Raw genomic sequence first — 10,177 nt, 5'->3', positions numbered from 1 at the left:
GCGTGTGAGCCGTAGAGGTCCGCTCGCCCAAGTGAGACCGGACCGAGATTCTTCCCAAGTTGAGCCTTTAGTGATCCTGTGGTGAAGTTAGCACGTTGGCGGTGGGGCAACCCGACACGTCGCCAGCAGTGATTTTTGGGCGCCTTCTAGCAATCGGGACTCCCAAAACCTGTTTCCAGAGACCCTACACTCTCAAGCTGAGCGTGCCATCACCTTCTTTTTGTGCCGTCCGGATTCACTGCTCCCGGCCGGGCCGCCAAGCCCCGATACAAAGCGGTCGGACCGCGCTGTCCTCCTCCCCCGCACGCGCTCCAACCTCGGTTTCCCAACTCCGCGCCGTCGGGCCGCGGCAGGATGATCGCCTCGCATCTGCTCGCCTATTTCTTCACGGAGCTCAACCATGACCAAGTGCAGAAGGTAAGTAAGCGCGTGCAGGGGCGGCTGGCTCGTCTTTGACAAAGTCGTGTGGTCCCCGGCCCTCACTTTGGAGTCCCGGCGGGCCGGGACTCTCCTCCTTGACCCTGCGGGGAACCACTTCCTCCTCATTCGGGGTCGAGGACGCGGAAAAAGTCAGGGCTGCCGGGAAACTCCTGGGCGCGAGGAGCCACGTCCGCTAGGCACGGGCAGGCGTGTGCGCGCGTGCGAGGCTCCTGGGCTCGCGCACCGCGCGGCTCTCTGCCTTCCTGCAATCCGGCGCGCGCTCGCGCTTTTTTTTTTCCTTCCCGCTGGAGGGGCGGGTCACCCGGCACGTAGTCTGAGACTGTGGGGCCCACGTGGGAGGAGCCCCCCTCTCGCAGCCGGAGTTCCGGCGAGAGCACGTGGGGGGAGAATCGTGGCTGGTCCGGGGAGGCTCCGCTGCCACGTGGGACTGCCGGGGGACTCCGGTGCCAAAGGATCGCGTTCTGGGGACATGCGGTTCCCCTCGGCGTTCCTCAGGGCCTCGCGGAGGTGCGCTTGGGGAGAGGCCGATCCGGGAAGGAGCCGAGAAACTCCGCCCGCCGCGCCCCCTCCCCGGAACTGAGGCGCCCGGAACTGAGGCCCCGCGAGCGGCGTACATTCCCCCACAGATGTGCCTCGGGACGGCCGGGCCTTGAGTCCGCGGCCCCCGCCTCCAAGTAGGGGGCGAACTTTGGTTGATATTTCTAGTGCTACTAAAAGTTACACGAACTGTTCCCCCCCCCCCCCCCCCAGCTTTCCTGTCTTTTTTGAAAAGTTTTCGTTAGGTAAACGAGCTTTTTCCTGCCCGAGACTCCGACAGGTCTGCCCACTTCGGGGTCGGCAGCCCTCCGAGCTCTCCGGCTAGGTCATTTACATAAGAAAGAGCTTCTGGCCCCGCCGGGAGCCAAGCTCTAGGTGCCTCCGGGTATGGGGTTGGGGGTGGGGCTGGGCCCGAGGCGCTCTCACTCTCGGTAGCGTTGAGTTTCTGAAATACTCGGGATTTCAGGATTGGCACCTGACCCTGGACCTCACTAGAGGTCTTGAGAAGAAGGGATGGGTGGTGGGGGGTGTCCAGAGCTGTGAGGCAGTGACAGCGTTGCTTAATTACATACTTGAAATTTCTGTGTCTTAGAGGGAACACATTTGGGATAGTGTCTTGACATAATTGTTCGGTGCCGCGACCTGCTCGTATTGTATTCCCATTCTGGGGATTCTGAGAGCAAAGGAGAGGATGGTGGGTTACCCTCATGGTGTTTTCAGAGCCGGGGCAGATGAACCCCCAAATAAAACATGGCAATACTTAGCCTCAGACTGGAGTAGGGAGGAGAGGGCGGCTGGCTGAATGGACGACTGTTGCCCTCTCCTTCCTGGGATGTGGCTCTGCTCTGCCCTGAATTCAGTTTAAGAATGTGTCTGTGAGCCGGCAGGATCTTGGCAACTTCTATGGGCTTCTCTGCCCAAGAAGTGAGTTAACGCTTGGGGAAGACTCATCCCTTGGCAAATCCTAAAGTAGGAAACTGGAGGATCCTTAATCCAGGGGAGGTCTCAGTTGTGTGAATGTCACTCCAGGGCATTGTAATTCCTTTACCAGTTTACTCTCCCTTAATCCAGAGGAAGGAGGCTAAGACTCAAATGTCTTGGTATGGATTCCGAGTCCTCTCTTTGGTCCCAGAGCAGAGAAAGACTAAGCCAGTTCTAATCTTTGTTTTGTGATTTATTAACCACAGGACCCTGAGCAAGTCACTTTGCCTCTTTGGACTGTTGGTTTCTTCTTGTAAAACAGGAGTCATAGCAGCAGCCTTGCCCACTTTAGGGAGTTGTGATGATTCAACACAGTAATGTAGACATGTCTTTTTTGTAGGTGACTCTTCCTACACTCGCAGCTTCCTTTTAGCCTGTGAAGTGTCTGGGTGGACACTGGGTGTATTTCCTCTAAATTACCAATGGGGGCAGAATAGAGTCAGGCCTTTAATTTACCAGGTGCTGGAACCTGGGACTTGGCCTCCAGGCTTAGGTGAACAAAGCTGTTTGATTCCAGCTGCCATTCGAAAGGAAGTAGGAGGTGACTCAGAATTTTTGGAAGCAGCTTTTCTTTTTAAGTAGACTCCACTGCACACCCAGTGTGGAGCCCAATGTGGGGCTTGAACTCATGACCCTGAGATGAAGACACTTAACCGAGTGAGGCACCCAGGTGTCCCTAGAAGCCTGTTTTCAAGTTGCTGCTACAAGGATGAATTCGGGGAGAAGGATGAAGTTTGAGTTTAATTTTAGAGAGTCTTTTGAAAAGGTCTTGATTTGGACTCTTCTGAAATCCTCATTATCTTATATATTCTGGGTTGTAGTCTGAGGCATGGAAAACTTGGATTCACCTACCCAGAACTAGCCCCCCACCCCCCGCCATCTCCTGATGGACAAGTCCAGTGTTTTGTACCATTAGGAGGAGACTGACACTTTGAAACTCGAGAGCAAACAAATGTGGCATTTACTGTGTACCAGGAACTGGTTTAAGCTCTTTACGTATGTTAGCTCATTAACGTTCACAACAGTCTCACAAAGCAGATGCAGTTATTATCAGCATCCCCCTTTTACTGGCAAGGAACAAAGGCACAGTAACTTGTCCAAGGTCACTAGCATTTTTGTAAGAGCTGGGAATTAAAGCCATGCAGTTGGGCTCCAGAGCTGCATGCTCTTGACCACACTCACCTGATTCTGGGAATAATAGTGGACTCCATCCTGGCCCCTGTCTGCATCCACTCTGGGATGCTGGCAGCACCATCACCCAGCATGCCCAGAAATGCAACTAGCTCTTCTCTTGGTTACATTAATGGCACCAGTACCCTCTGGCCATTCTGGCTGGGAGCTCTGGACTCCTTTCATTGACTCCTTTCTGATCGCTACGCATTTGTCAACCTGTCTCTGGCTTATTTCAGAGGGCTCCTAGGGTTTCTCTGTTTCCAGTCTGTTTCTGGAGTGAGACTGGCACATTTCAGAAGCCTTTTAACACTGCATTCTGAATGCCCCTTGGCCCCTGCATGTTCTCTACCTTCACTCCCCGAGGACTTGCAGCACCATTCCTTTGAATGCCATGCTCTTCACACTAGGCACCTTTGCCCTATCATGGCACTTTTTTTTTTTTTAATGGGAGTTCTCATGACCAATGGTTTTTTGTTTTGTTTTGTTTTGTTTTTAAGATTTTAATTATTTGAGAGAGAGAAGCAGAGAGCACGAGTGGGGGAAGGGCAGAGAGAGGGAGAAGCAGATTCCCCGCTGAACAGGGAGCCCCATGCTGGGCTGGATCCCAGGACCCTGGGATCATGACCTAAGCCGAAGGCAGGTGCTTAACCGACTGAGCCACCCAGGCACACTATCATGGCATTTTTATCATTCCACCATGCGTCGGACTTTGTAGTTTTCAGTTCCGGTTCCTTCCTTGGGGCAGGGAGAATCCTGGCTGCTCACCTTTGTAGCCACAGTTTCTGGCCACTGATGAGGTACTCAGTGAGTGTGAGGTTGAGAGAGGAGCCCTTCCTGGAGACAGAAGCTGAGCAAGGGCTGCAGGAAGGGGAGGAGGGTGAAAGGCAGATTGGGGGATGGCTAGCATGGGGCTGAAGGGGATGGGTGGAAAGGGGGACATTGAGAAAGGCGGTGGACTCTTCCTTCATCAAGGCCTGAGGCTGATCCTGATCCTGAGGCTGATTCTGAGGAGAAAGGGAGGGGGTCAGGGACACAGGGAGGGAGATAGGGAGGGTGAGGGAGTTTCCTGTCTTCCAGCAATCAAGGTTCTATGTCCTCTGGGTGGAGAGATAGTAGAGTCTTTTTATTGATTGAGGTATAATTAACGTTCAAGATAGAGGATTTTTGCTGCTTACGGAGAATCAGTTTTAATCATAGAAGTGAAATGAGGTATGCATGCCTTCCTTTAGCCACTGGCCGGATTTTTTTTTAACATGCGTCGACTGGTGACATATTTTCACTCCTATTATGGAATATAGATAGCTCGCTTGGGCTCTTTTCTGTGTGAGTGAGGAGTGGCTTTCAACTCTGGACTTATGAGAGGAGGGAGTATCTTGGAAGCAGAAAATTCAGCAGAGCCCCCAAGAGTCAAGAAAGACAAGAGTTTTAATGTTTTTTGAGAACTTATTGTGGGTACCAGTTCCTCTAGCTATGATGTGGGAAACTGAAACTAAGATACCTTTCAGTCGTCTGGAGAGATAAGGCAGCAGTCAAGAGAGGGTGCCTTACCACGGGGTGAGGAGTTGGAGACCTCAAGGGAGCCTTGATTGGTATGCCTTGAGTACCTACTATGTGCCATTATATCTTCTGACAAGGGGTTAAAGTACCAGGAGTCAACTACTGATCACAACCTTACTAAGATTATTTTTGATTGACTTCACTGACATTGGCAGGTACCGTTTCTCATTTGTTCAATGTGTACATGATACTTAGCATCTTAATACTGTCCCTTCCCTGCTCAGAAGGAGTTGATGGTAGTAGCTTTTGCTAATCATCCATTTTTTGTATCACCAAATTTCTATTTCAGAGCGTGCTAGGAAGCACTTTTCTTTACCACTGAATTAATTAAAATTCCCTCTGAGGCTCCTCAGACAAAGCCAACTTTTTTTTTTTTTTAAACATCACTTTTCAAAGATGAATGTTTCCAGCACCCTGAGGAATTTGAGGGCAGTTAGGGGCCCTTTTCCAGGGGAAATCAAAACAACGCAAACCACAACAGTTTTCTGAAAGCCTGGCAGCCAGAGTAAGGAGATCTGATGTACTGAAAGACCTCAGGAACCCCAGAAAACTGACTTCCTTTGTTCAGATATTTCTTTAAAAGACACCTCTTGATAATGGGTTTCTCATTATCATTGTTGAATTTTGAAGTCAGCAAGTTTGGTTTGTTTTCCAACACTGTGTTGTCTGTCTTTCCCTTTCCAAAGCAGTGGGGGGCTGGGGGTGAGTGGGGAGGGGTTGAGCAGATCAGATCCCAGAGTTCATTGCCTGAGTCTTAATATTGCACGCCATGGATCATAGGCCATGCTTCCTTGCGCTGGAGGGGCTGTTTCTGCTTACTCCTAAAGCAGGTCTTTCAACCTCAGCGCCGTTGGCATTTTGGGCCACGCAATCTTTTGTGAGGGGCTATCTGTATCCCAACGTATAATAAAGAGCAGGAATTCCCACCCTACCCGAAGTTTGTAGGGGCAAAGCCTGTATTCTGTTTGTTTTGTTTTGTTTTTGTTACCACTTCTTTTGAGCCGTAGTTTTCACTGCTAGCAATTTTGCCCTCCAATAGGCTTCGGTAATGTCTGGAGACATTTTTGTCTGTCGCCAGTTAGTGGGTGAGGATATGCTGCTGCATCTAGTAGGTGGAGGCTAAGGAGGTATGCCATCTTACAGTGCCCAGGACAGCCCCCTCGCAACAAAGACCTTTGTTGAGAAACCGTGTTGGAAGGAAGAACATAGTTCGTCCCCTCCTTCAGTTTTATAGCGCATTGTTCACGATCACACAGCTTGTTAATAGTAGCTGTAACTAGGACCTTGGCTCCCAGCTTGCAGTGTGCCAGGTCCTGGGACGGTCATGGTGGCAAGTGGTCTTTTACAAAAGATGAATTTGAGGTGAAGTCTGCAGACCACAGCAGTCAGCAGATGTCCGTGCCTCCCTGGCTGAAGGGTGGGTTACCTGGGTTACTGTTCTTCTGTCTAAGTCAGAAAAATGCCTGCGGTGTCAGCACGGCGGGAAGCAAGTGGGACAGAAGTCTGCTCAGTTGTCCGCAGGAGAATCTTCCCCTGGTTGTTGCTGGGATTTCCAGGGAGGCCAGGCATCCGTCAGACTTCTGAACAAAGCAGGAGGGTGAGCTGGCAGATCATGAGCCCAGGAGCTTCTGTAGCTGGGACCAGAGGAGAGGGGCTAGTGATAACCCACTGAGGGCCAGTCCCACAGTCCTACTGGGAGAGGCTGTACGGTGAGTGATAGAGCCGGTCTCCCAGGATTGAATCCTGGTTTATGTAACCAGCTCTGTGAACGTGGGTCAGTTCATTTAACCTTTCTAGCCCTTGGAGAGTTTTTGGATAACACCTTAATAGGGTTACTGTAGGGATTAAAGAGAGTTAATATACGTGAAGCTCTTAGAGCTGTGCCTGACACATAGTCAACTCTTTGTGTTAAATATGGTACATAGAGAACTACATATGTATAGTACTACGCCTTTAGATACCTACTGTGCTATCCATTTGGGCAGGAGCAAAAGAGGCCCTGCTTCTCTTTTCCCAAGGGCGTGTGGGACATATGGGTTCTGGAACATTGTTGCTGTCTGCCTGATGTAGGATTAGAGTAGAAGACAGGGAGGGCAGAAGGATGGGAAGTTCCTGAAGCTGAGGAATAAGGAAGCATCCTCACTGCCCTCTCTGCCTTCTAAAACACTCTTTCATAGGCATAGGAGAACCATCCTTGAGTTCTTTCTCTACTAACTTGCTTTCCTTTGGGTCCCTTGGGAAGTAGCCTCCCCACTGGGGGCGGGGGGCGGGGGGAGGGGGTTGGTGTCTCTGGGATGCCGTGATCATTGTACCGCAGGTTGAAGCATCCTCAGTGGAAGGCACGACTGATCACAGCATTCATTCCACCCTTGTGACTGTAGAAACCTAGTACCCCCGCCCTCGGTCCCTCCCCCAAAGGGCAGAGGTTCCCAGGGCAGTTGCTGAGCCCGCTTATGCTGCAGTTGGCCAGTGAGATGCTTTCTTAGCCTTCCTCACATCTGCCCCAGATTCTGGCTTTCCATTCGGGAAGCTGCTTGGGGCGGGGGGTGCCCTGGGCTGTTGAGTCATAGGACCAGGTGTAGGTTTTGGTCCCACCGACCCCTGGAGTTTCACTGAAGGGAACCATCATTCCCACAGTCTTTTGGCAGATCAGGAGGAGGATCCCTGGCTGTCTTGGGTGTCAGCAGAGAGCTCTTTGCCCCTCATACAGACTCTGGGCTGTCCAGTGTGGCCCCTCCTGACACTCAGGTGCCCAGGGCTCTTGACAAAGCCCAAGGCAACCCTCTGTGTGGAACGCACATTCTCCTCCCCCCATCCCTGTACAGGCTATGTCTTGTCCAAATCCAGTTGGGAGGCCTTGTTTCCCTGAAATGCTGCCCTCTTTTAGGGGTGGCCATGCTTTTTGCGCTTTTGTCTGTGGGTGTCTGAGCATTTCCCTGATGTTCCTCACTTGGAGGGACCTTGGTTAAAACTTACCTTGGAGTTAACTAAGAGAGTGAGTCAGGGCTGAGAACCTGGCCCTTGGTGCTCACCCAGCCAGCCTTCCTGACTCTCCTCACCCTTAGCTCAGTGGTTCTACCCTGGAGGTGTGGTCCATGTTCTTGAAAGGCCTTATTCCTACCCTCTTCCTTCTGGCATCTCCATATTGTCTGATAAAGGAATGAAGCCAGATAAGCCATCAGGGTTAAATGAGGGCATGCGAAGCTGCCGCTTCTCCTTTTTCCCATTTGAGAGACTTCCTTCTCCTGCTTCCTGCTTCCTTCCACATTTTTCTGTCTCAACCCCTTGCAATGAAGCCTTCTAGCCATGTCTCATCAGTTCCCTCCCCCTGCACCCCCAATTTCTAAAGCTCTTAAAATAACAAATACTACTGTAAGTGCTAGGCTCTGTCTATGCACTCTAACTCAGGTCATCCTTAAGCAGCCCTCCTTGGTAGACATTATTAGCTATTATTCAGATGAAGACACCAAGGTACAGAAAGGGACAGTACCTTGCTCAAGGGAAAGCCTGAATTCAGTCTGACTCCAGAACCTAGGCCCCTAACCCCGGCATGGGGCTGCCTGGGACAACTGGAGATAGACCACTTGTGTTTCATTTTCATGAGGCTATGAGTCAGGTGTCAGTTGGGAAGGGACCTTTGGATCATCTAGTTCCGGTCCTTCATTTTATCGACGAGGAAACCAGGTGCGGTGTACTAAGTGACCAGCCCAAGTTTATATAGGACAAGCCCCAGAGCAGGAACCCAGTTCCTCGGTCCCTATTTCCTTTTTGGCACCAATGTGCAGCATGAGCTCTTCTCATCAGTCAGGTGTGGGCTCCCCAAGAACAAAGGCAGGATTTGCTTTGTGGCCTGTACCTAGAGTAACCGGGCCACTTTTGAGAATAAAAGGGGACACTGTTAATACTTAGGCTGCTACCTCAGAGTAAACTGAGATTGTCCTGGGCAAACTGGGATGTATGGGTTGCCCTGCCTTTGGTGGGGGTGATTGTGGGGTGGGTGGGGCCGACTGGGAAGGTCTGGGGCTGGATGTGGTACAGAGGGCCAAATCCACAGGCGTTTGGTGCAGCAGGGGAACACTTGGGAGTGGGGAGTTCAGATGTCCCTGTGAGGCAAGAGGCTCAGGGGTAGACTCCGGTCCCCTGGTATGGGGCTGTCCAGGGGAGGCAGAGTCTGACCCTTAGGGCACCTGGGTGACTGAACAGGGCTGCCAGGTAGCTGGAGAAAGAACCACGCTGCTGCCAGGGTCACGTGCAGTGAGGGCTCAGGCCTGAAGAACAGGGTCAGGCTCTGAGCTCCTGGGCATTCTGGAATGACCAGCTCTCCCCTTCACCCAGGTTATTTTCCCACCCACCCCTTCGGCACCCCCATAGCCCCTTGTGCATGACCATGGCCTATGACGTGAGTACCCACTCTGTCTCAGTACTGAGGTAGCTGCTGACATCACAGATGTGAAGTTGGGAGCATGTAGTTGGTGCCTTTAGTCCTCTGGGACCAGTGAGGGCAGGAGACACAAGGTGTCAAAAGTGTGTTGGTGGCTGGGAATTTGGGGAGAGGCCATTTGTGCTGGGCCCTGAAAGGCAAAGTGGGAGTTTTTTGTTAGGCCAGAGGAGGAGAACATGCTAGGTGTGGGGTCAACATATACACATTTCTCACCTTCCTGAGACACTCCTTAGAATTGTATTGATGCGTGCATGATTTCAGTGATTCTAAATCTGTATTTTATTACAGGGAGAGAAACTGCCTACTCTCTGCCCTTCCCCTCAGTTTGTAATTACTTTTGACATATTTGCCTCCCACCAATAGACTGAGCCCCTTGCAGATGGAGACTGGGCTCTCCTTTCCCCTGGTGCCCTCAGCCCCTGGCCTGGGCCCACTCCATTTAGGACTCAATCAGTTTTGTGTAAATGAACTGTGCCGGGGTCATGTATATCTGGGACATATTATTGCACAGCTGCCCCCCCCCAGCTGGTCCAGAATGTCTGAGGACAGGAGGCTCCCAACACCCGTGTCCCAAGTGCCCATCTCCTGGACCCCAGATGGGTGCCACTGCCTGAGGTCAGTCTGGCTATAACTCCAGGCAGCTGAGGCAAGAACTGGAAGAACTGGAAAGCCTGTGACTCACAAGGTGCAACAGGATCCTGGGGGAGTGGCCTATAAGCCTGCTAGGTCAGCTCCACACTTACTCAGGTGCCCCAGGCTTGTGAGTGCGTGGCACGTCAGCCGGAATCTCCCTGAGGTCCCCTGGTGGCCCCAGCGAGGTTCTGCCTGGTCCCATCTGAAGAAAGTGTTGTGGCAGATATGTTACTTTTGGGTAGCTGCCTTTCAGAGGAAGGAGCCTTAAAGCATCGAGGATCTGCTGCGTCTTTCCCTCCTCAGTTTATCCTTTTTCTTTCTTTCTTTCTTTCTTTCTTTCTCTTTCTTTCTTTCTTTTTCTTTCTTTCTTTCTTTCTTTCTTTCTTTCTTTCTTTCTTTCTTTCTTTCTTTCTT

The 10,177-nt window shown here is 51.4% G+C and overlaps 1 protein-coding gene across 1 annotated transcript in view; it reads left to right on the top strand.

The window, feature by feature from the left end:
- The first annotated feature begins 204 nt into the window (after positions 1-204).
- The window catches only part of HK2 (hexokinase 2), a 63,169-nt gene continuing 53,196 nt past the window's right edge, over positions 205-10,177 (top strand). Inside the window, exon 1 of the mRNA XM_021699257.1 lies at positions 205-417. Coding sequence (XP_021554932.1) covers positions 355-417 — 63 coding nt within the window. The 5' untranslated portion in view covers positions 205-354. The remainder of the gene's footprint in view (positions 418-10,177) is intronic.

The sequence above is a fragment of the Neomonachus schauinslandi genome, chromosome 10, assembly GCF_002201575.2.
Source record: "Neomonachus schauinslandi chromosome 10, ASM220157v2, whole genome shotgun sequence".
NCBI lineage: Eukaryota > Metazoa > Chordata > Mammalia > Carnivora > Phocidae > Neomonachus > Neomonachus schauinslandi.
This window is presented reverse-complemented; position numbering and strand designations above follow the sequence as displayed.